Below are 26,657 nucleotides of genomic sequence, written 5' to 3' on the forward strand. Positions count from 1 at the left end.
GTACAAGCATCTAGTTATAAGATAAATAAGTCCGGGGATGTAATGTATGGCATGGTGACTATAGTTAACAATGCTGTTTTGTATATTTGAAAGTTGCTAAGAGAGTAGATCTTAAAAGTTCTCATCACAAGAAAAAATATTTTGTAACTATGTGGGGTGATGAATGTTGACTAGACTTATTGCGGTAATCATTTTGCAATATATACAAATAATCAATTCATTATTTTGTACACCTAAAACGAATACAATGTTATATGTCACCTGTAGCTCAATAAAACTGGCAAAAATGTAATTTAAAGAAAGAAAAATAGAAGGACAGTAAAAACAAAAAACCAAAAAGTAACTATATTTACAGAACACCAACTTTGTGCTGGATGCTTTTCTGGGCACTAGGCATAGACCAAGAAATGAAATGGACCAAGATCCCTACTATTGTGTAACTTTCAGAATGAAGTTGTCCAGCTTTAGCAAAGACCCACCTGGCAAGAAGGGGCCCTTTCTGAAGGCTCACCTACAGCCCTAGTCCAACGGTCGCTTATCTCTCAACTATTTTCTACTCTGCCTTCCACATCAAGACTCCCAGATGCCAATTCTTTGGTTTTTACAACTAATGTTTTATTTAAAATTTTATATTTTCATGATGAAAACTTTTTATATTATGTGTAATAATATAAATACATGTTGATCAATTAAGTGAAAAACAAAAGAAAAGGATCTTCACTTAATCCTTACAGTGCCCCATAAGAAATATACTAACATTATCCTTAGTTTAGAGATCAGCAAACTAAGAGTCTGGGTGACTCACCCCAGCTCACCCACTCACTGGGCACAGCAGACTCAGGGCTTGAGCCGAGGAGGGGAGGAACTGCAGGGCCCTGGTCCTCACCACTCCGGTCAGTGCCCGAAGCTCTGCCAGGAAGACTGATCCGCGTCTGTGCGGTGTAGACACATGGCCGTCACAGGTGCAGATAGGTCACCACACCACGGGCGAGGTGACGCCCAGACTTTCCTCTGCAAGGGGTGAAAGTGAGCCCTTGCCAGGGGTCAGCTGAGGAACTAGCCCAGCAGCTCAGGGAGGAGGCCTGGCTGCTGACCTGCTGACCGGGGCAGAGGTCACCACGCTGCCAGCTCTGACCTCACCTAGGACTGGTGACTGCTCTTTCCAAAACGTCAGTTTCCTGTTTCTTGGCTCCCACATCCAACCTGGGGTCAAGGGCAGACAACCGACGCCTCACCCTGGAAAGTGAGCCGTGAAAGTGTCCTTACAGTAACGTGTCCACTCCCCAACCCCAGTTAAAGATAAAGAAACCAAGCCCTAAGGCTTCCCTGGTGGCGCAGTGGTTGAGAGTCCGCCTGCCGATGCAGGGGACACGGGTTCGTGCCCCAGTCCGGGAAGATCCCACATGCCGCGGAGCGGCTGGGCCCGTGAGCCATGGCCACTGAGCCTGCGCGTCCAGAGCTCCGCAACGGGAGAGGCCACAACGGTAAGAGGCCCGCGTACCGCAAAAAAGAAACCGAGCCCCATAAAGACTAAGTCATTCGTTCAACACTTTTAGGCAATTTTGTGGCAAAGCCTCCCTCAGACCTCAAACCTCAGGACTCTCAGCTCAGCGTGCTTCCACAAAACATGACAAATTAATCAGTTCATGTTTTAAAAGTAGGTTCCCTAGTGAGCAGGCTGGGATAGGATGAGGTGTGTGTGTATGTTTGCCAAGTACAAGTCCAGGGTCTGACACTCCCCACCCCTCCCAGGGAAGAGAATTTCTCCTCAGTCCAGCTTATCTTGAAGAGGAAGTCAGGTTTTCAGGGAATGGGAGAGCAAGGGGGGAGCCCTTCCGTCCAGCAAGCCCACCTCAGGTGTCTTTCCTGGGCACCTGGGCACCCACAGCCCGTGCAGCAGCATGGCTGGAAATAGTGAGAAATGGAAGGAACCTAAATGCCCATCAGTGTGGAGGTGGGCAAATATGATGGTGCATTTAGTCAGCAGTGAAAAAGCATGAAGCAGGTCTAGATAGAGAGTCAAGGGAAGACCTCTAAGACATACTCTGAGGCAAAGACTGAAGAAACCTGTATATAGCACATACGGTGTGGTCCCATTTACGTACAGAAGCACACTATATATGTGACTTCGGATGTATAGGAAAGGGCTCACATTGCCTGATGATGGCCATTTGTTCATTCATTCCACAGATGCGCATCGAGTGCCCTCCCTGTGCCCCTCACTGGGCTGGATGAGGGATCAGCAGTGAGCAGGGCAGACAACATCCTGGCCTCCTGTAGCCCGGTGAGGGGGTGGGGGCAGGGGAAGGGATAACTGTACTCTTTTTTTTTTTTTTTTTTAAAGAACTCTGTGTTATCTGAGGTTTTTAGCACCTATAATTTACTTGTGAATGTGTCATTGTAAATATGTAAATAAACAAAAGAAGAAGGTGGTTGGAGACAAGAAGAGGAGGAGAAATTCATAGCTAAGTGTGGGGTGGCAGAGGTGACCTTGGAAAGGAAGCACAAGGTGTCTCCTTAAAGGGTTACAGCACAACAGGCGATCAAAATCTCTGGAGAGAAGGTCAATGGAAAATTTTTATATACCTCCTAGATGATTTTGATTAGCTGAAATTTTGGCAAATACTGCCCCAGGGGTTCCTTTCACAGAGATGAGGGACAGAGTATAGACTTCAGGGATCTTTCAGTGACTAGCTCTCCTTTCTTAATCTTCTGATCCACGCCAGAATTAAAGACTTAACCAGCAGGGGAGTAGCACAGGCAGGGCATTTGAGCTGCAGAAAAAATAATCACACCTGAGCAAACTATGGTCGTACCACAACCCCAGGCTTCTAAGTCATTCCAAGAATTATTTTAAATAAATGAGATTTGGGGTCCTAACCTCTGATATGATGTGCATCCCATATATGTAACACTACATTGGCGTGAAGAAATGGAGGGTTTTTTGGTGAGTGCTTTATTTTTCATTACCCAATTCCAGTGTTTCTCAACCAGGGGCAGTTTTGCCTTCAGGGGGACATTTGATAATATTGGGAGACATCTTTGGTTGTCACAGCTGGCCACTGCCTTCCAGTGGGTAGAGGCCAGAGATGCTGCTACACATCCTGCAATGCACAGGACAGTCCCCATAGAAAAGAATTATCCAGCCCAAAATATCAGTGGTGCCACTGTGAAGAAACCCTGCCCTATTCCATCCACACATACTGATCCATATCTTTGGCAACTTATCGAATAATTATTCAAATATTTCTACAGATCAGGGGAAAGAGATTATAGGCAGTTATTCAAATTGGACACCTTAGAGTTCTTGCTTTCCTTTGAGCAGGAAATTTAGTAGCTAAGGGGTCCCATGGTTGGGTTTGAATGCCAGTTCTGTCACTGACAAGCTGGATGAAAATGGACATGTTGTGCAAAATGTCTCAACTTTCATTTCCTCAGGTGTCAAATGACTATAAGCCCCATGAGGGCAGGGACTGTCTCTATTTGGGGCAGCAAAGTATACATATTCTCCTGGCACATAGCAAGTGCTTGTGTGTTTATAGAAGGAATGAATGGTATCTTTGTTATAAACATAATCATCTTTTGAAATCATTGCTACTTTTAAAATCTTAATTAGAAACTTGAATGTTAGGGATTATTTTTATTAACTGCACCTTGTCCTAGCAGAGCCAGACCTCACTGCATGATTTGTATTAAATCCTGTACTACACGTGTACAAGTATCGGTAGGGGGAAAGACTGTAGGTTCTAGCATCAGACAGCCTGGGTTTAAATCTGAGCTCCACTCCTACATGAGCTTAGACACTTGATTGACCCTAAGTCTCAAACTCTCCATCTGAAAAATGGGGTAATAACAATTCCTACCTCATAGGGTGCTTGGAAAAATTTAAGTTAAGTGAGATAATGTCTGCAAAGCCCTTAGCCCAGTGCTTGGCACACAGCAAGCTCTCAGTAAAAGGAAGCTTTATAATGCTTTTGGCCTCCAGCCTCCAAATCAAGGGCACCTTGCTCAGTTACCTCTCCAATGAGAAGTAAAGACACAGCACTGAAGTCAGAATCTGGCCCCAGAGACCAAGCTGACTCAGCTCCTTTCTGCTGCATGGGAATTCAGGGACTCACCCTTCTTACTCCCCACTCCATGTACCTGAACAAGGGGTTTTGGAACAAAAATTCCATATTTTTCTGTATACCCACTTAGTCATATTCATAATACGGCCCCAATGACTAGATACACAGAATTTTCATTCTGCTCAAAGGCCAAAGGACACTAATAAAGATGTCAACGCTGAAAATTGTTGGGAGAGCAAAGAAACAAATGAGGAGAGAAAACTGCAGCCTTTGATTCAATGATGAATTTTGCATAAAGGGCTCCGTATTACAGTGCACTAGAGACCATGCTGCCACACACTCTGCATTCCATTTTTTATGAGAAAGAGGAAAATGGGGAAAAAAACAACACTAAACTGATATTAAGGGCATATTAAAGACAGTGTATTCAAGCATATATCTTGATTTGAGCACAGGGACCCAAACCATTTATATTTTATAGCATAGTAAAAGCTTGGAGCTGAAAAGAAGCATCTAGTCCAATCCCTTCATCTTCCAGATGAGCAAATTAAAGCATCTGGGCATTAAGTCACAAGCCCCACACCTTCAGCCTTGTGGTGGCCAACTTGGGAAGAGGAGCCATGGGGCTTGTCCCTCTGTCCAATCCGGTCTGACTCAGGGATTCAACTCCAAACTGGAGGGGACTGGAAGGAAACTTGGGTCCTTCTTCTCCAAGTGCACTCTTCTCACTGGGCTTGTAAAGGTTGCACATTCCTGTAATCTTTACTGAGCACTTACTATGCGCCAGACACTATTCTTGGTACATGAGCTCCAGAGGAGGACAGGACAGGTGCCTGCTCCTAATGCCCCTAGCTTCCAGTGGACGACACAGTGGGTAAAAGTGCACAAACAAATTGAACAACATAACTTCCAGTGGTGTCCATTCTCTGGGGAAAATAAAACAGCACACTGTGACAGAGAGGGACTGCCAGGGAAGGATGACTTGGAAAGCCTCTCGAGGAGGAAACTTTCACTAGAGATAAGTCCAGAACCACAAGAATGTCCAGTCACATGGACATTGGAGGGAAGAAGTTCAGATCAGAAGGAACAGCAGCATGAATGCCCAGGGCAAGGGTGGGAGGCAGGGTGCACAGACAGGAAGCCTGTGTGGGTAGAACAGGGTGAGTGAGGGGGAGATGCCAGGAGAGAAGGTCAGAGCCTGGGCAAGGTAGCCTGCTGGGACTGCAGGTACTGGCCCGACATCCCCCTGGAATATGGAAGCAGGGCTGAGATGTGAACTGGAGCCTCCAGGCTCACGGTTTTTATAGTCCTGTGACGGGCAGACCTTCCCATCATGTTGAGTCACCAGGTCAGTTACAGGAGGGCCCTGCGGCACTGGACTCTGGCCACGCTATGCCCACTCTCAGGACCTGGCATGGAACAGGCCTCCAAAGGCCAAGGGAGCCCCCAGGAGCAGAGTGACCAGACAGCATGGCGATGGAAAGTGGACCCTCCCTTCCCAATAGTCACCATGACCCATACAACGTCAGTCAATCATGAATCAGCCCTGCCGACCCAGAGGAAGGGCTCAATAGACCCTGAAGATAATTGTTTTAATCATTATTATTAATTTTTAATCATACAGGAACTCGTGAATACGTTTCTTTAAAAAGAAAAAAAAGAAAGAAATGAAATAAAACATGGTCCCTAAGGCTCATGTCCCCTAAACTCCTCTATTCCAATCCTGGTCATCTTGTCAGCCCTGCACCTCTGTCCCACCTAGAGCTGAATACTGTTATTATCAGTTAAGTGGGAAGCCTTCCAGACCATTTCTTATGCCTTAAAATGCATATGTGTTTACTCCTGGAAAAAGATAGTGGGATTTTTATGGGTTCATCTTAATAAATTGTAGCATACTGTATGTAGTGGCTCTGCAATTTGTTTTTGCCCCCCACCAGAAAATAGGTCTTGAATAGCTATTCAGGTTATATAAACACCCACCTCATTTTTGCTAATTGCTGTGTAATATTCCTTGGTATGATATGCCACAACCTCCCTATGGATTGTCATTTAAACTGTTTCCTGTTCTCTTTGTATTACAAATGAAATAATGCTGCAATGGGATTTCCTTTCTGTCCCCTTTGTGGGCATTCCTCTATGACAGAAGGAGGACTTTACTCTTAGATGCAATTCCCAAATGGAAGAAAATCAGTCATGAGAATTTCTAGCAATCTAGTGGTCATCTAGACCCCGGAGACCTTTCCTCACCGTTAGTTCACTGCATGACATTAGCCAATTCCCACCGCCTTTGGGACTCCATAGGAGGAGGAACTTATTTTTGATGAATACTAAGAGCTCTCACAGTAATAGCGATCTAAAACTTGATGATCCCAGGTAGTGAACCTGTAGGTTTCTCTCACAAGTAGAGGTTTGATTCCCTTTCAGAGGTTATAAGGTGTTGCAGGAGGCCCATGGATTGCAATGTATCACTCCAGGCAGTGGCATGCACTCTAATGGTGTTCCTGGGGAAATGTCTAGTGCACACATACTGCTGAGTTCTACTTGCCCTTTTCCGTGGCCTTCCTGGATATCAGGGGATATGATGTCACCTTTTGCAAATTCTGTGTAAATAACTGAGCTTGAATCGCTAAGTTATAATGAGATGAGGGAAAAATAATCACTACTTACTTTGCATACACTTTAATTTACAAAGCACACAGTTTCTCATTTCATTCCTGGAACAACTTTGAGATACACACAGGAAAGGGAGAATTATAATACATATAATAATGTTTAATGGACGCTGTTATTTATTATAGCTGAGGAGGCTGAGACAACAAGAATTAATTAGTTGCCCAAGGTCACATAGCTAGGACGTGAGAGCAAACCTGGAACCCAGGTCTTCTGATTCCCAGTCCTTTTCTTGTACACAGGGTAGCATTGTTCTTCCCAGCTGTGTAGCTGTGAAGACCCATTTGTAATCCTTAATTCTGGGAAAGGCACGCATCCTCAGCAGATTCTAAAGGGTTTAGTGGAAGACCATATTCAGAGATAGAATTTAGTTCTTTTTTAAAAAATTATTTATTTTTTAAATTGAAGTATAGTTGATTTACTATGTAGTGCCAATCTCTGCTGTACAGCAAAGTGACTCAGTTATACACATATAGACATTCTTTTTTTTTTTTTTAAATGGAATTTAGCTCTTAAAGAGCCAAGTGAATAAAGAGAGAAGAGAACCAAATTTGGGGGAAGAGGACATGGGAGCTAATGTAACTGAACTCTAAGAAGAGGTGAATAAGTCCATGTTGTCTGAGAGGCTTTTACTCCACCCATTAATTAAAGATACTTTCTGGGATACTTTAGCTAGCTGGTCACGGAAGGCCTCTCTAGGGATGTGGCAATTAAGCTAAGACCTAGGGGATGAGGAGATTCTAGCTTTGCAAAGAAACAGGAGAAAAGCAAACCAGGTATAGGGAACAAACAGCATGTGTGCAGTTTCCAAGATGGACAAACTCACTGAAAGGCCAAGGAATCCCCCTGTGCTGGGAGCCAAAGGGAGGGAGGGTCTAAGATAAGGGGGCCCCCTTAATGACTGATCTGAGCCCAGAGGGTGACTTCCAGGAGAAGATGAGACTTGAGGGAATCTTAAGGAAATGACTGACTTTATCTAAGGGAAGCACAGCAGAAGAGGGCACTACCAGCAGAACCGTAAGCAGAAGAGAAATTATTGGTGAATAATAATTGGGTAAGACAATCTCTTAATCCGTAAAGTGGAAGAGTAGGATAGGTTCACTGAGGTCCCTTTTAGGTTGTACCAACACGGAAACTGAGCCCAGAGAAGGCTGGCCAAGGGAACGGCAGGCCTGAGTCCAGCTCTCATGTCTCCCAGATTCCCATCCGGAGCTGGCTCCACCCCATCTCCTTGCTTCTGCCGGCAGGGTGGCTGTCAGGAAGGAGGTTCAAGCTGCGGTCGGATGTGAGCTTGAGTCCTCAGCAGAACCCTGCAGTGGGACCGTCTGCCCGGAGCCCCCCGCAGCCAGCGCTGCAGCCCCCGACACTCTGATCTCAAAGCCAGTTCCTTTGTTCCCCCCCCCGAAGCTTCCCAAAGACCTCAGGAACCCCTTTGATTTTTTTTTTTTTAACATTTCTCCACAAAACAATATGAGGAACAAGAGGAAAAGCATGGCCCCCATCACAAAGCTGTCTCAACCAGAAAAACAGGCCTGCGTCCTGCCAATTCCACGTAGTTTTGGGAGCTTCTCCAGGAAGAAAAGAGGTGCAGACATGGGGTTAGGAATTACCACACCTCTCCTGGGGGGAAGACCACTCTTCACTCAGACCTGGGTCTCATCACAAACCTGGGGGATCAAGGGTCCCTGCACCAGCCTAGAACATGGTCAGACCTTCTGCCAAACTCCAACCACAGGACACTCAAATGCTTAGAACCAATAGCATTAGAGTGAAAGGAACCTCAGAACTCATGTGGTCCAGTCTTCCATTTGTAAATGTAGAAACTCTGGCCCAGAGAGTGTCACCTTACCAGTCAGTCTGGTTGTTCCAAAGCAAATAAGAGCCAGATGTATGAGCACGTACTGGATGCCTGACATGGTGCTAAGTCGTTATATCTGTCATTGCTGTTGATGCTCTCAGTGAGGGAGGTATTGCTATAATCTCAGCTTTACATGCTAAGAAGCTATGGCCTAGAGAGGTTAAGTCACTCCCCTAAGGTCACACAGCTGTGAAGAGCAGAGTCAGGACTCTAATTCACACCATTTTATTCCACCGCCTCCAGGCTAATTCACATCCTGCTGCGTCAGGACTGTAAGCAGGACCTCCAACCTCCCAGCCCAGTGGAGCCACTTCCGTTCCAGGTCCATTAATCCTGAACGTGGTCTTGACTATTTGCATTCCACTCAGCTCTTCCACAAAGAAGGCTTGAGACCCATCACTTGTGTCCTGTCCTGCCTCCCCCACGGACCTGTGATTCTCTTTTGCCGCTTAATTCTGCACCCTCTCTTTCCCCCAGCCCTACACCAAATCATGATGGTGGTTCCTTCCTCTTTAGCCTCAGCTCAAATGTCACCTGTTAGGGAGACACCCATCCCTTAGTGTCCATGATTGCCCCCTCTTCTCTTACTTTGCAGATTGCAATAATAAGTCTGTGTGTTTATGTATTGTGTCCTCCCCACTGTTCCTGGCCACACAGTGCTTGGCATGGGAGAAACACTCAATCAGAAGTTGTTGAATAAATGAACAAATGAATGAATGAACTAAAAAAGGAAGGCATACCTTAGTTCTTTACATAAATTACTGCCAAAATCTCTCGTCTTACATGTGTCCAAATGATTTTGTTAAACCTACATAATCCAAAAGCTCACCTGAACCGAGGGCCTGGTAATTAGGAGTGTGCCCTTCCAGGTCTTTCTCTATGCATTATAGATCTATGTATATGTAGTACCTATATAGGATCCCATTTGTGGAAAAAATGGTTTAACTATTTTACGTGATATATTTTGTATATGCTGTATGTTCGCTGTATTATATATATATTATATCATATATAATACAATATACCCACATATATACATTATCCTAAAGAAGGACATACTGTATATATTTTTCTGCAATTTTCTTTTCTTACTTAATCATATACAGTGAAAATCTTCCCTCACTACTGCATGTAGATCTGTCTCATGTCATTAAAAACTACATATTATTTTTCAAATAAAAATAAGTATAGTACTCCCTCTTGGAGGGATATTCAAATAGTCTAGGGATGGCAAGTAGAAACTGTCAGATCACAAGTATCTATCTCTGCCCACTGTTCCCACCTCTCATAGGCCAGAAGGATTTTTGTATTCAAAATGAGGATGGATGAGAGTGTGCTCATGAACGGCCAGGAGCAGCACAGGAGTGGGGTGAGGGGGGCAGGCTGATGTGGAGGACAGAAGTATAGGATGGAGCTGGATGGGAACAAGAGAAACGCAACTGGAAAGAAAAGTCGGGGCCTAGGGCCGTGTTAGGCAATAATAGCAATGAGGGGGCAGAAAGTGGAGAGGAGAGCCAGGGACCACCCCAGTTAGGGACAGGAAGTCAGGAAAGAAGGGGGCTCTTTGAGGAGAAGAGAAGCATAATGGGGGCAGCGGCCTGGGTGAAGCCCCCAAGTTTTCCTCTTTCCCATTATCTGTCTCCCAATGGTTTTGCCACCTGGTTTTCCAACACCAGGAGCATTCGCCTGAGTGAGACTTGTTTATCTCCTTTCTGGAGTCATAAAGTTCAAAACAAACTTCCAAACAAAGGGACCCTCTGCTCTGCGGTTCTCAGCTCCATTCTCTTGTGAGGGCAGAGCCAAGATTCTGCTTTCCTGATGATTTTCACAGCTGATTCCACCAAGGATCCCACCCCCAGCTTCCTCCTGCGTCCTTCCCGGCTGCCTCTGATTGTTGTGGACATCCTCACGGGTATTGCTTTTTTAGCCTCTTTTAACCCTTTTCTTCCTATCCTAATAACTGTGCAGGGAAGATAAGATTGTTTCCCCAACAGAAGCTAATTGGAGCTTTTAGACTGGACCAATGGTCTCTCCAAAGAGCTGAATTCATCAGCACCCAGCTGGATGTAGTATTAAAAGGACCCTAGACAAGAAGAACTGGTCAGTTAAGCCCCCTGTAATTGGAAAATCCTGAGGCATATTTTCATGGCTACCACTCTATGGAAAAGCCCAAAAGTTCTACATCAGTAGAAAATGACAGGACTGTCTCTGAGGGTAGGTATAAATGAGGGATGATAATAATTAGCATACATCGTCTTCATTTGCCAAGCATTACACTGAATATTATCATACACACAACAATCCATGAGGTAGGTACCATATTATAACCATTTTACAGATGAAGAATTTGAGGCTTATAGAGGCTGAGTCTCTTGCTAGTAAGCGATGGAGCTAAGACTGAAAATCAGCCAGGCTGGAAACTGCTCCTGAGCTCTTAACCAAGCCACCATCTTGTTTACCTAATTCACACTTGGCTTAGTTAGTTACTGTCTATCCTCACTCCTCCTCAAAGATTTATGCTCCAGGAGGCCAGGGTCCTTGTCTGTCTTCTTGTATCCCCAGCTGTCAGCACAGGGCCTAGCACCGAGTAGACACACAATAAATGACTGCTGAATGAATGATATGCTTTTATTTGACTATGTAAACCTGAAATCTGAAAAGTTCTGAACATTGAGGTTTTGGGTGATAACTAAATATGTTCACTGAAAAGTCTTAATTTTACATATTAAATTTACCTGAACTTTCTCCCAGGGCGAAAAAAAATTAGAACCTAGCAAGTTACATGTAACTTGGGAATTGAATAAAGAAACTCAATCTGAAAACGTAGGGGGTCTCTAAAGAGATCTTTGAGAATCATTTAAGTATGTATTAAGCACTACTATGTTTTCAAAGTTATTCTAGGCCTTTTCAGTAGCAAAGAGTGGTGAATCACCTGGGATGCTTGTTTAAAATGCAGAGCAAGGGAACCAGGAGCCATTTTTGCAGATCTCTCAGGTGATTATTATACAAACAAAATTGTGAGGAGGTTCCCCCTCCATTGGCGACAACTCCTAATAAGCTATCAAAACGTGTTTCAACCATTACCCTTCAATTTATCTAAAGATCCTTTAATGGCTGTCACATCTTGGAGTCCTGAGCCATATCAAAGTTTTTCACCCTGTGTAAGGTAGAAACATTGTATTTACCTAAAAGATGTTCTTTCCCCAGTTTTAAGAGGATGGCCACCTACCCTTACCCTGGCCTCTCAGACTCTGATGCAGTGACTCACTGTCACAAGGGACCAACCTAGAAACGAGAAGCTCTAGTCCAGTTCTGCCACCACATATTGTGTGTCTGAGGGCCGGTGGCTCAGCCTCTCTGACCCACTGTTTCCTTGTCTACAAATTGGGGGTGTGAGTGTTCACAGCTTTTTTATTCTACCCGTGCTCTAACCAGAGACATGGTATAGACAGGGATTATGTGTCCTTTCAGTCTTGTTCTTCTGCACTCCAAAATCATGGTTCTGTGATGACGAACTAGGTTCAGAAGGTGACAGGGCAAGTAGTCAGGGGAATGTAAAATATCTCACCTCGCTGAATTCACCATGACCAAGAGAATCAGAATTTAGGTCTCTTTAATACACACCTACAAAAACTGATGCCAGGAAAAAGAAAACTTTTGGCCATACAAAACTGGGTGAACCAGTGAGGTTGAGTCATGAGGGTACACACCTGCTGTTTGCCTCAGACAGGGAGGTATTTCAAGGCGGGCGTTCCTGGAGCTTCTACTCTTGAGGGCTGCACGATACTAGATCCAGGAGAAACCTGGGGCATTCTGTCAACAAATATTTATTGATACCCACTATGTGCCAGGTGCTCTTCTAGGTATTGAGGGCCTGGCAGTGATGCCAACTGACAAGACCCATACTTTGATGGAGCTAATATTCTCATGGAGAAGAGGGATGATTAAAAATATTGTAACAAATCGGTCAGTGATAAGGGGTATGAAGGGGGAGGTAGGGACAGAAGTTAGCAGACTGGAGGAACCCCTAATCTCTTATCCACGTGTCCAGTCGCCACCTTCTACACTTGGGGACGAAGAGGCAGAGACAGCAGTCTCCTGCTCAAGACCAGACTACACCCAGCTGGTGAGAAGCAGAGTTGGAAGTGAACACTGTCTTCCTGCAAAGCCAATCCTTTCTTCACAGCCCCTCCCCATGAAGGGTCTATTTTCCTATCATGGTCTAGTCCTTAGACCCCAGAATCAAGGAAGGGAAACAGCACTCAAGCACCCCCTTGTTGGCCGCAGTACACAGGGTCCCATCCGTCCCCCTTCACAGCCCAGCACCCAGGGAGAAGCCCGGGCGGGGCGGGGCCTGGACACGCGCCGACGCGTCCAGCAGGTGGCAGCAGCGAGCGGCCGCGCCCCCTGCGCAGCCACCCCGAGAGCCGGCATCATGGATGTCGAGCTCTCCTATTTCGCTTTGCTCGCCTTGGAATTCGAGACCCCAGACGAGGACCAGGATTCATGAACCGGTCGCAGGGGCCCGGGCAGGGGCCTCTGGCTCCCGACGCTGGCCGAGAGGTGGGTCCTGGGGCGGGTCGCTGCCCGCGGCGCCCGGGTGGGGACGCCCTGCCCAGCGGAGCCCGGCGCCCCGCGCGCTGCCCCCGCCCTGCCTCCCTGTGGTCCACACCCCCTTTGGGCTCCCGAGCCGCTGGGCTGCAATAGTCGGGGTGCGCGCGAGCAGGCGCTGCCAGCCCTGTTTCTGCCCGGCAGTCGGGTCCCAGGAGCGGACGGACCCGGCTCCCGCGTCCTCTCTGCCTCCTCCTCCTTGCTGCTCTCACCTGCGCCTATTAGCCCCCTCGCCTTCAAGGCCAGGGGCTACAGCCCAGACTGAGAGGGGGACAGCAGAAAGAGAGCACCTGAGGATACAGAGCTGACACTGGACTGCCCTTTTCACCCCCAGGTGATGAGTGAGGTCGGAAGATCGCAAGATTTAAAAAGCATCTGGAGTCTCCGTATTGAAAGACCCAGTTCAAAGGCATCACCATGAACACGAGCAGTAAGTGGGTCCTCCTCTTCTTTGCCATGGGAACAGGGTGGGGGCGGGAGGTGCAGGAGCCGGCGCTGGGGCTGCCTGGAAGGAGGAAGAAGCCTGGCACGGGGGGACACATGGCCCCCAGGCTCCTCCTTGGTCCTTTCTGTGCTCCCTCCTGGGCACAGGGATGTGGCTCCGGCTTTTCATGATGATGTGCTCATGTTTTATTGGCAGCGCCACTTGTCTGTGTGGGGAAGGCTGCTTGTCTCCTTCTAGCAATGCCTGGCAAGGCCTCGGAAGCAGTAGTGTGGCCATTGTCTGACTCGGGGGGCTCTGAGGAGACCTCTGGGCTCACAGCTGGAAAGCCAAGGAAGGCCCTGCTTGTCCTGGAGCCGGGAGGAGCAGGGAGGCTGGCCTCGGGCTGGTGGGTGGGTGAGTGGATGTGGGCAGGCCGTGGGATAGGAACGAGCAGTTTGATAAACAAATCATCAGGAAGCCACCTTTGGGTCTGGAGATTGTGAAATATCCTGCTCTTGTGTGCAGGCAGCCCCAGGGGCACAGGGCTGATTTTTTCACACATCTGCAGGCTCTTTAGCCATCATGAGAATGAGAGAAAAGAGACAAACCCTTCGGCCAAGGTCTCTTAACATCCCAGAAGCAGCAACTGCTTTGCAGAGCCAGCACCAGACATTTTGCTGCTGGGCTGAGCCCCAGCCGCTGAGAAATGCAGTAAGAAATACGAGGCCCAATCCCTTTCTCCTCAATATAGTCCCTTTGACCATGGGCACCTGCTGGGGCGGGTGGCATGGGTGCCACCTGGAAGGAGGTCGGGGTTCAAGTCCCCCCTCCTGCCTCCCGGCCAGCTTTGCTTGTCTGGGTTATTTAGCAGCAGGCGGGGTTGTTAAACCAGAGAACCCCTAGGAACATTCACTTCCCTGGGTCTATGACTTTGCCATCTCCTCTCTGGATCCCAAATTGCTCATCTGTGAAATGAGAAGGGTTGAATTAGAGGTCCTTCTAATCTCAGAATCTGCAAGTTTCTTCTAAAAAAGCTAGAGCTGAGAAGCAAGGCCATAGAAATCTATACCTTCTGAGGCTGTGCCCAGACCAAACCCAGTTTCCTCACCCTCCCTCCATTTTAAGGCTTATGGCATGGAAGGGGGGAAAACAAAGCGAAAGCCAGGGAGATGGAAATGAAATATATTTATTTACTATGTATTTGTATGACTCATCTCTCTGCTGTCTTCCTTTGTGTATTACATAGCTATGCTAAGCAAGCGAGTGTAGCTGGACTCCCTCTGCCTCTTACAGCCCAAGAATTTTGCCTCTTGATTTTGACAATCTGGAACAGGGCCGCGGTTTCACACCAGGCTCAGGAAAAGAGCAAAATTAGGTAGAACTGATCACCTAATGGGCCACATATTTGCATCTGTGTGCTCTCAGACAAGTAAGGATGTGAACTGCCTGTCGCTTCTCAGTGTCTCTAGGGGAAAAAATTTTTTATTGGAGTCCTTTCTCACTAAACAACAGAAGAGAAAGGTGGCTCATTTATTTTTCAAGGAACTAAGAAATAAGGTAACAAGCAACAGACCCTGCCCTTTTCTCTCTTTGGAATCATAAGGAACTCTCGTCCCATTAGCAACACTGAGTATTTCCGAAAGAAGGAAACAGATTTTACTTCTTTTAAATTTTCAAATAACAACCAATAGAATTGAATACTGTAGAAGAAGAGGACTAACAAAAATGCCATTCCAGCCTCATATACTTTTTCTAAGTGGGGAGAGTGTGTTTATTTTCTGGGAGTGGTGGAAAATAAACAGAGTGACTTGGACAGTCTTGGGGGCCCCTGAGGTGCCCTAAGAGGAAGTGCTTCTCTAAAGGGCTGCCTGGGGCACACTGGAGAAACTCACGCTCAGGCTTAGAGGCTGGGCTTCATCATCATTGAGGTTCCTCCCCACCCTGGGAGTCTGCAAAAAGAGAGGGTAGAAATCAGACATTGCAGGAGTGAAGGAGTGACAGGGTCATAAGGTCACAGGGACAGAACGTTGGCATGAGGTCCTTGGAGTGACCTGATGTAAGCAAAAATGCTCTCCCCTTTAGGATGTGAAATTCTTAACTCAATCCTCATGCCTGAAATTGAACCTAAGAGAAACTGTTACTCGGTTTTTCTTTCACTTCCACTTACTGAGTCCTCACTCTTTACCAGCCACTGGGCTATGCATTTCACCTGCACCATCTACCCAGGCTCTCACATCCAACCTGTGAGATGGGCATTATTGCTCCAGTTTTACAGGTGAAACCTTTTCGCTCATGTTCAATAACTTCTTCAAGTAGTGCAGTTGATTGTTGGATTTTGAAACGTACTTGGAGGCATAACGTTTTCGACAGTGTGTGCCATGCCTAACCAACAGTTCAGATGTCACCATTGAGGTGGGGGCAAAGCATGCGCTTATTATTACATTGCTAATCACTTCATCTGGAGAAGAGGAGCCTCGGCTACAGTCTTACAGCTCATAAGAGTTGATATAGCTCGGGCCCTGCAATCAGGTGGGCCCTGCAATCAGGTGGGCCCAGGTTCTAGTTCTCCTGTTTTCACTTATTAACTGTGTTCCTCAGCATGGTTGTGTCATCTGCAAAACGGGAATGATGGGACCTACCTCAGAGTGGAATGGAGATAATTGTTCATGTGTCGTGTAAAGTTCAGAGAGTGGTAACCGGGACATAGCTGGCATCATGTCAGTGATGGTGGCCAGGCTGTCATTGTCACTGCAGTAGTCATTGTGGTTCTTGTCATTGTTGACTTGATGAAATTAGCGAGCAGGTCATTCAGCCTCTCGGATGTCACATCTTTGTCATAAATTGAAAGGAATGTGGAAGTGTGATCTTGAGGATTAAACAGGATTGTGAGAGATTGCTTTGTAAGTATATGTAAATTTTTTTTTAGTTTATTTTTTATTTATTATTTTTGGCTGCGCTGGGTCTTCACTGCTGTGTACGGTCTCTCTCTAGTTGCAGCGAGTGGGGGCCACTCCTCGTTGTGGTGCACGGGCCTCTCATTGCAGTGGCTTCTCTTGTTGCAGAGCATGGGCTCTAGGTGCGCGGGCTTTCAGTAGTTGTGGCTCGTGGGCTTCAGTAGTTGTGGCTCGCGGGCTCTAGAGCACAGGCTCAGTAGTTGTGGCACACGGGCTTAGTTGCTCCGTGGCATGTGGGATCTTCCCGGACCAGGGCTCGAACCTGCGTCCCTTGCATTGGCAGGCAGATTCTTAACCACTGCGCCACCAGGGAAGCCCCTGTAATTTTTTTTTTTATTAATAAGAAACACGTCTCAGATGGCAAAAACAGGGGAGTGCCAAGTCAGTGACTCCTCAGAGTACATTTTAGTTTCCTCAGAATTCTTTCTTCTGAATTCTAGCTGAGCTTTAGCACACCACAAAGCAGGGCTGTGAGAGAAATGGGTAATTTTGGAGATGTAGAGTGGGATGGTGGTCCAGACCTGGCAGAATGCAACAGGTGGGCTCCAGCCTTCTGAGCCAGTAAGGAAAAGGGGAGGAGGGCTCCTTGCAGAGAGAACAAGATACCAAAGGCATGAGCAGGCCACCCAGGGCTAGTACTGAGATGGTACCTCCCCTGGGCCAAGGGCTTCTGGGAAAACAGTCATCATTTGTACCTTGGCCTCTGTGGGGTGTGTCTACTGTCCAACCTTTCCTTCCCCCTGCACACCCAACCTAATTCCAGGGATCTGTTATTTGACTCCAACCTGCTGAGGCTGCCTCCTAACTGGTCTCCCTTCACCTACTCCAGCCCCCTTCAGTCTCCTCATCCACCCTCCGCATCACACTTCGCTTAAAATGCAGATCCCATTGCTCTTAAGATGCAGGAGGAAACCCCTCAGCAAGGCCTGGAGGGTCCCCTGTGGCCCAGCCTTGCTCACAGCCCAACCTCATCCACATGTGCCTCTACGGTCTCCATGTTCCTGTCATGTTTGCCTCCTTCAATTCCCTCCTGGAAAGTTCCCTGCCACCAGCACCAGCCCCTCTGCCCACCACCCCTGTTCACCCAGGATGGCCCCTCCTTACCTTCCCAGCCCCAGTCCAGCTAACAGTCCCCCATGATGTTCTCCTCTGTGCACCTTGGCCCTGTTCCTTCAGAGCTTGGTCTGTATCATCACACACTCACCCCTGGGTCTCATTTTCCTGAACCTACAGAGCAAGAAAAGAGCTGACCCCAGACCCCTTGTGCTCACATAATCCCCAGAGCCATGAGGGCCTCACCACCTAATGTGCATTTTCTTAGGCAACAGTAAGTCTTTGGTTATTCCCTGTCAGTGTCTCCCATTCTCTGTTGGCCCCAGGAATTCCCAAGACCTGGGAATCAAAGCCAGGGGAGACTGAGTTGACCCCAGAGCATCAGAGGGCCTGAGCACCAGAGTCAATTCTGTATGTCGTAAAATGCTGTGCTTTGCTTGGGTTGGAACTCCCAGAGCTCCTGAAGCCTGTGGCTTTCCTAGGCACAGAGCCAGCGCTGGCTCACCCTTGAGGTTGGAGAGCGTCCTGCATACCACGTACAGTGGTACCAAGAACCATTCTCCCTCATTTTATTGGCTTCTTCTGATGGCCCCTTCCTTGGTTGTTATCATGGATTGGCATGCCAACAAGCTACTTTTTTGGAGTAGACTTTGTTTTGTTGAATAGAGCATTAAGGGGTCATATAACCCTCACAAAGATGTCATGGGAGGGCTTCCCTGGTGGCACAGTGGTTGAGAGTCCGCCTGCCGATGCAGGGGACACGGGTTCGTGCCCCGGTCTGGGAAGATCCCACATGCCGCGGAGCAGCTGGGCCTGTGAGCCATGGCCGCTGAGCCTGCGTGTCCAGAGCCTGTGCTCTGCAAGGGGAGAGGCCACAACAGTGAGAGGCCCGCGTACCGTTAAAAAAAAAAAAAGATGTCATGGGATAGCAGACAGCACACTGGGGCAGTAAAAGCCCAAGCTTTGGGGTATGGATTCCTGAGTTCAAATCTAAGATCTGTCATGTAGTCTCTCTATAATATTGGACAGGATAGATCATGTCTCAACCTGAATTTTTGTTATTATAAAATGTTGGCAGTAGTGCCATTCGGGTTGTTGTGGGGATTAAGTGAAATAACATGAGAAACTCAGTGGTGGTGGGTCTCAGGGAATGAAGTTGAATCATAAGTTGAGTTGGCCGTTGAGTAGAACAAAGTTCTGAAATGATGGTGTCATAAGAGCCAACCCCTCTAGTTGAAAGTTAGCCTGTTCTGCTGGTATTGTGGCCAGCGCTGGGTTCTGTACATAAGGGAGCCGTGGCTTTCAGGAAGCCTTCAGGAAGATGATGAACCTGGTACTGTGTATGGCCTGAGTCTAAAAGGGCAAGGCAGGAAGTTAGATCCTAGACGAGAGACAATTAGCCTAGTTCAGAAAAGGTCTGATGGCCAGGATTTGGGTGGCTGTAAGAATAGAAATAAGGGGAAAGATGCTTTAGAAAATAAAGTCTGCATGGCCTTGCACCTGATCGAGTTATAGGGTGAAAGAGAAGAGGAGTCTGTCTTAGGGTCCTGGCAGGGAACAGATGTGCAATTTGAGGGGAGTTAAACAGGAGGAGTCTTTGCAAGTGTGTGAGAAGGGTGTAGAGAAACAAGGAGAAGCCAGGATGGCCCAAGACTGGGAGGCTAGTAACAGCGACCCATTACCACTCTTACCACACCTGCCCCCAGACCTAAAAAGGAAAAAAAAAAAAAAGGAAGCCAGAGACCCAGTAAGCTGTAGGGGAGGGACTGCCTGGTAGGAGCTGTGGCCTCTGGCTCCCGGAAGGCAACACCCCAAGGAAGGAACCAGGGGAATAAATATCCTGACCTCTCTCTCCTTCCTCCCTTGGATTTCCTATGGTACCCGATCCAACCAGGAGCCAGAGGGCAAGGAAGGCTCTGGCTTGATGGGCCCACCATGGTCAGCCTCCCAGGATAGAGAGGGAGCAGAGTGGATCTGGGAAGGCAAGGGATTTCAGCATTGAAGACACCCAGCACAAGGAGCATGATGACCTTCCTCTGCTAATGTCATTGCCCAGGTCAGGAACTCTAAGAATTCCTAGAGGAAAGGATCCATTGTAAACACAAACACAGGAGGATACTCTCTAAAGAAATTCTAAATTTGCAAAACAGATGAAATAGAGATGATTGTATACTTCATAGGAATAGAGATTTGTTTTTAAACAGTGCTTCCCAAATGAATGGAGCACTTGTTGACAAAGGACCACTTAAGGCTAAAGGATGGTTAGAGGAATAATATAAGGAACAAGGTTAAAACAGTCCAAAATGAGTATAACACATCTCTGCAAATCACAATGTGATTTCAAGAGTACTTGCGTTGCATAAAGGAAGTGATATCAGTTCTGAACGCCAACACTCCTATCTGGCAAAAGCTTTATCTGACTGAGATAACATCTGGTGTCCATGAATGTCAACAACTGGCTAATACCCGGCATTAGCCAGTACCATTGTAAAGAACAGAAAACAACCAGAAGTGTGTGAGTACCTCTTACTTGTTGGGTGTTTCGCCAGTTAAATTGTTTTTAAAGGGCACAGCTGGGTTCGCCTTCCAGCCCTGCCCTTTCCTTGCTGTGTGTGCTTGGGCAAGTCACTTACCTTCTCTGTACCTCTGATCCTCATCTCGAATGATCATCACAGGGGGTGTAGTAATAGTGCCTCTTCACAAAGTTGTTATAAAGAATAAGTTGAGTTGTGAATTGCTTAAAACAGTGCCTGGCATATAGCAAATGTTTATAAAACGAATAAACATAGTGTATATTAGTTTGCCAGAGCTGCCATAACACAAAAGTACTACAAACTGGGTGGCTTAAATGACAGAGATGTATTGTCTCCCAGTTCTGGAGCTGAAAGTCCAAAATCAAAGTGTCAGCAGGGTTGGTTCCTTCTGAGGGCCATGAGGAAAGGATCTGCTCCAGGCCCCTCTCCTTGGTTGTGGGTGGCCATCTTCCCTCTGTTTTCTCTTGACATTCGTTTTCTGTCTATGCATATCTCTGTGTCCAGATTTCCCCTTTTGATAAGGACACCAGTCTTACTGGATGAGGGCCCACCCTAATGACATCATTTTTAACTTGATTACCTCTCTAAAGACCACATATCCAAATAAGGTCACATTCTGCAGTACTAGGGCTTAGGACATCTCTATACAAATTTGAGGGGACACGATTAAATCCGTAACATAGTGTTTGTTAAGTAAATGACTCCTCAAGGAAAATATTTCCCTGTGGATCAGTTTTCCTGAATACTGGCCACTCCCCAGGGCTAGTGTAGGATGCTGATAATTGGTTATCCACCTAGTCTTGATGTTTAAACCCTCATTTTACTAGCTCTGACCAGCAGAGGTGGAGCCTGCCCCTGAGAACTTGAAGGGGAGTGTTCACACGTAGGAGGTGCCCAGAAAAGAGGACCGTGCTGACTCAGTGTTCCACAGTCAGTCTGTCTGCAGAAAACACACTCCCCACCTTACCCCTATTCTGGTCATTATGCACAAGTGTAGCATTTCAACAGTGAAATGGAATTTACAGTCGTGGTGGTGTTTTTCAATCTACCTACTTCCTGGGAACGTCCAGCATGGATAATAAGAATTGGATTGTTCATTTGTTCACTCAACAAATATTTACTGACCACCAGCTCTGTGCCAAGCATGTTGCTGGAGACACAGCAGTAAATATATCAGGCATGGTCCTTGTTTTCGTGGATCATACAGGTCCGCCAAAATGGGCCAGCTGGTGGCCAGCATGATGAGACGTGTTTTATTTGCCCTACACCAGCTTTTCAGTGAGTTTGAATTATTTGCAAACACTCAGAAATCAAAATTGGGATTTCTAGCTTCTCTTTAAAAACAGTTGAAAGACCTTGCATCCCTGCCTCTATGTTCCTACATGACAGACAACAGTAAGTAGAATTGCCTGCATTCAGGGGGGCATGTACTGGTCTCTAGAGAGCCACAGTTGCCACCACTTCCTATTACATTGCACAAGGACAGCTTAATATTTTTCTGTTACCTTGCCACTGTAGGCATTTGAATTTATTTTGAATTGAAGTATAATTGATTTACAGTATTGTGTTAGTTTCAGGTATACAGCAAAGTGATTCGTGTATATTTTTTTTTCTTTTTTTTTCCATTATAAGTTATTATATTGAGTATGGTTCTCTGTGCTATACAGTAAATCCTTATTGCTTATTTTATATATGGGCATTTGAATTTTTTAACCCTAGTCTAGTAGATGATCCATATAACATCAAACAGATCTGAGGAAACCGCAGCATATCTGTTCATCATAGGAGACAGTTCTGTCTGGAGTTAGCAGTTGATTAACAATGCCGTGCTGTAAAGTACTCTTGCAGTGAACAAAATCCTGCTTCATGTTCTTATTTCCCCAGCTGACCCATTCCCAGAGGGTGAGATCATATCCTGTTGGTTACAGTTGGGCAAACAATGTCCTACCCCCATCTCCTAGAGGTCAGTTTCACTTCCAGGGGAATCTGTTAGTAGGGGGTGGGACATAGACCAAAGGAAAGCAGTTCTGGATAACTGGTCCCAGCTCTGGGTACCTTTTCCAGCCAAAGGAAGGTACCCTGCGAGGCTGGGCTGTTCCAGAGATTGTTGTGACATATGGGACATGCCTGCTCCAGTGGAGGACATCTAGTCAACAGCATGAGCTCTCTATCAGTAAGGTCAGTTTATATACCCACCCAGCTAAGGGATAATTACTGAAAGGTCACACATTGACCCTAAATGGCTACTCAAGACCTCTCCTCTGTTATGATGGGGGTCTCCTGCGTGAGAAAGAAAGGTGAGAAAGTGGATAATGCTAACATTTCTTCACTTGAGAGCAGATTTTTCTTCATTTCTCTGGAAGAAATCAGCCTAGCAAATCATTCATAGAAGGCAAAGCACAGTACCTAGTACATTGTCAGTGCTTAAAAGATACTTGTTGAATCAATTCATTAATTTAAAAAATCCACTCTCTTTTTCTTTATGAAGATGTCTCTTACTTTCATTTTTATGACCATTTGCTAAGTTGCCCACCTGGATATTCCAAGGCACTTCAAATTCAAACTAAAATTTAATAAACTTATTCTTTTTAAACGAAAAAAAACCTTCTTCTACTCTGTGGTCCCAGTCGATTGCTAGAAACTCCATCTACCCGGGAACATAAGTTAGTAGTCAGAAAGTAGCCCCCATCTGCATTTCCCTTTCCTTCACTCTCCTGTGTTCAGTCTGTGTCCACATCTGGTCATTCCTACCTCCCAAACATGGCCTGAACTCTTCCTTCCTCAACTGCCATCACTTCCCAATGTCTGTGGCACCAGCCATTTGAGTAAATGGTTGGGGGAGAGCTGAGTTGCTCTCAGGTTCACTTGGAGGCATCAGAGCCACGTGGGCTGCCCAACAGCGTGATTCCAGGCTGCAGGGGCAGGAGGTGGTCCTAGCACTGCTCTGCAGAACCCTGATTAGGCTGTATCTGAGCAGTGCGTTCAGGGCGGAGCATGCCTAGGAACTGTGGGAGGACTTGAAACACGCTGGGGAGAGGGTCCTGAAGGAGCAGTAGGGAGTTAGCCCCACACTCTGGTTTTGTGTCCCCAAGAGAATATGGATGATCCTTTGCTACTGGGTTGTGCCCTGCAACCCAGAAGTTGTAGCCTCTTTTCTGAGGGCACCACCATCCAGACAGAAGGTCCACACAGGCTCCACTTTGCTGTCTTATTGCCCCCTGTGCTGTGGTTACTGCTGTGTGCTCGTGCCACAGGCCTACCCCCACTTTTGGCAGAATTCCACCCTCTACTGCGTGTATCATTTCAAAAGCTTTTTCCTCGCATCTGCTTAATTTTGTGCAAAGCACAGGTCTTTCTCCATGGGCTGTTATCTCTTGTCCTCGCCAGCACCAGCAGGGCCAATGAAAGGACTGCTTTGCAATAGTCTAATGACACAGTTGATCTATTTTAAGCACCTGAGGCACACTCCACCGAGTGCCAATCTTCCCACAGCAAGCTGCTCTCAGCGTGCAGGGGCAGGGCCAGCCCGAGGTCTGTTCCTGCTTTTTGAAATCTGGAGAAAGAGCCCAGGGATCCAGACCCTGCCCATCCAAGGATTATCTAAGGCAACTGTATAATTAGATATTTTCACAGTCAGCATGAGATGTTCTACAAGGAGAATTGCCTGTGATTATAGGGCGTAGGAACCTCAAATGACCATAAATTCCTCTTTCAAAGGGCAGAGACAGAGCCTGGGCCCTTTACATGTAGGGAGAAGGGACCTGGGAGGCAGCATTTCAGAAACAAAGAGAAGCCCAAGCCCCATCAGAGATGCCTTAGCCTCACACCCATTTTCTCCTCCTCCTAATCAAGAGACATTCTTTTCCAGTTACAGCCTAGTTGAGTGCAATTGTTTACAGATGGTATTTATTTAATCCTTACAACAATCCTGCATGGCCCTTCCCTGCTCTGTATCTAAGGATGGTCCCCCTCTATGTTGTTGGCTTTCACCATCCTTCACAGAACTCACCACAGTCGGTAATTGTTTTAGCCATTAGCTTGTTTTCTTCATTTCTGTCTCTTTCCCCTTTTGGACTATAAGCCACATGACGGCTCTGTGACAGGCCTGTTTTGTTCACTGCTGAGTCCTCCAAACTCATTACAGCACTTGGCACAAAGTGATGACTGCCAGTGACAGTTCATGTTTGTTGAGCATTAACTGTGTTCCAGGCGCAGTGCTAAGCTCTTCATAGACATGAATGCACTTAACCTTCACGGAAGTCCTGTGAGGTAGATGCTAATAATATCCTCATTTTACAGAGGTGCAAACCGAGGCTCAGAAAAGAGGTCGCTGGCCCTAAATCTCATATTTAACAAGTAATGAAGCCGTGAATGAATATGTGAATGGATGAATTTCACATGGAATATTTAATACTCCCATTTTGCATAAAAGGGAAATGAGGTTCAAAGGTCACACGAGCTGGGAGGTGGTGGGGCAGGTGTTTGAAACCATGTCGAGCTGACTCCGAGGATCTTTTCCCTCCTTCCTGCTTCCTCCTTTTCACCGTCTTTCCCCATTTTACTGTGACGAGAGTCACGGGGGGAAAGTATGGGTTAGGGTGGCTGGTCTTGTTTCCTGTTGGATGTCCCAGCACTGCTCCCCTGTTCACTAGGGCAGTGACACAAATCCCTGCTCTGTGCATGGCGATGTGCCAGGCGCTGTGGGATCGGAGGTGCATAGGACAGAGAGTGTGACCTCAGGCGGCCTCCTTCCAGCATCACCCAGGGGCAGACACGAGCATGTGTGGCTAGAATATGGCGAAACCCTCTTGAGTGCTGAGAGGGAAGGACAGAGTGAAGAGGGAGACAGGCCAAATTCCCCTGGAAGACCTGGGGAATACTTTGTGGAGAAGGTAGCACTCAGTCTAGACCTTGAGAGGTAGCTTGGAAGCGGACGAAGGGCATTCCAGATGGGCTCATCCATCCGTTCTCCCAGGCAAGCTTCCACAATCGCTTGTTATACAACTTCTGCATCCCCGGCCCCTGGCTTGTTGGGGGGAGGGCGAAATAAACAGATACAGAGAGTTTCGGGAAAGGTCAGGAAGTCCGGTTGTCTGTAATCTATGGAGTATGAGGAGGTGGCCAGTGAGGAAATAAGGCTGGGGAGCTGGGGAGGATCAGATCTCTGAGAGTTTTACACGCCAGGCCGGGGAGTATTTGTTACAGTCTGTGGCCAGTGAGGAGCCATGAGAGGTTTTGAGCTGAGCAGTGACACCCCCACCGCTGCCGCCCGGCACCCCCCCCCCCCACCCCGCCCCTGCCACCGAGCTGTGCATTATTTAGGAAGATCTCCTTGGCAACACGCACCTGATGGATGGGAGCGCCCAGAGGCAGTAGAGGCAGGCTAAGCACCGTGGAGCAGGTGTGAGTGGATGAGAGGGGAAGGCGTGGGGGGCAGAGAGGACGGGACGAGCTGGCAGTGGTTCCCCCAGCCACACTCTGCATTGCTGTCAGCGTTACTGCTCTTGTCCTCGCAAGTGGACCTGTTATCTGATTCTGATTGCTGGGACTGTGCGAACTGATACTTTGAAAACTGGGTTACTGACCAAATCGAGACGCCTTAGATAGTGTATTTGATAAGCATTTGAGCTGTGGAGTCAGACTGCCTGGGTTCAAATTCCAGCTCAGCCACCGACTAGCTGTGCAGCCTTCAGTGACTTGCTTTACTCCCTACCCTCACACACAGCTTCAGGCTCCTCTCAAGAAGGGAGTAATAGGGGAGGGCTGAGTAAGGGAATGGGCGTTAGATGCTTAGCACGCATGCAATAATGATTATCAGCAGTAAAGTAGTGAAATACATTTGAATGTGTTGGGAAAACCCCCCTTCTTCTTTCTTTTTTTAAATGGTGGTATCTTTTTTTAATACATAAATTTATTTATTTATGATTGTGTTGGGTCTGCGTTGGGTCTTCATTGCGGTGCGCGGGCTTCTCATTGCGGTGCCTTCTCTTGTGGAGCACGGGCACTAGGTGCGCGGGCTTCAGTAGTTGTGGCACGTCACCTCAGCAGTTGTAGCGCATGGGCTCTAGAGCGCAGGCTCAGTAGTTGTGGCTCACGGGCTTAGCTGCTCCTCGGCATGTGGGATCTTCCCAGACAGGGCTCGAACCCGTGTCCTCTGCATTGGCAGGCGGATTCTTAACCACTGCCCCACTAGGGAAGTCTCGGAAAACCCCTTTCAATATACAAATTAATCAACGTATGGTATGGTTAGGACCAGTCACCTCTTGATCTTTCCATTGGAAAGGGGAGCAGAGGTATGTACTGATAACCCAGGACTTTTATTTAGCTAACATTTAAGGAGGGCTTTATTATATGTCAAACTATATTCTAAACTTTCCGTGAATTGTCTCTTTTGATCCAGGCGTGAGTCAGCAGTGAAATTAATGTTGTAGAGGACAGTCCTACTTGAATAGGGAGCATGTATTGGCAGACTTTTTCTGTAAAGGG

At 47.0% G+C, this 26,657-nt stretch overlaps 1 protein-coding gene across 7 annotated transcripts in view; it reads left to right on the forward strand.

Annotated features, from left to right (window-relative positions):
- Positions 1-26,657, forward strand: part of ABLIM3 (actin binding LIM protein family member 3) — a 193,549-nt gene that overhangs the window by 20,785 nt on the left and 146,107 nt on the right. The window contains exons 1-2 of one of the 7 annotated variants that reach the window (XM_089909519.1): positions 12,539-12,721; positions 13,541-13,636. Coding sequence is in view for 2 of the 7 variants with exons in the window: in XM_030762775.2 (XP_030618635.2) it covers positions 13,624-13,636 (13 nt within the window). In the remaining 5 variants the exon portion in view is untranslated. Of the gene's footprint in view, positions 1-12,538; positions 12,722-12,994; positions 13,159-13,216; positions 13,637-26,657 lie in introns of those variants that run through there. The other 6 variants (XM_030762775.2, XM_022590062.3, XM_089909518.1 and 3 more) reach the window with 6 other exon arrangements.

Source organism: Delphinapterus leucas, chromosome 3 (genome assembly GCF_059928025.1).
Source record: "Delphinapterus leucas isolate spDelLeu-1000000601 "Yukka" chromosome 3, BTC_Dleu_Yukka2, whole genome shotgun sequence".
NCBI lineage: Eukaryota > Metazoa > Chordata > Mammalia > Artiodactyla > Monodontidae > Delphinapterus > Delphinapterus leucas.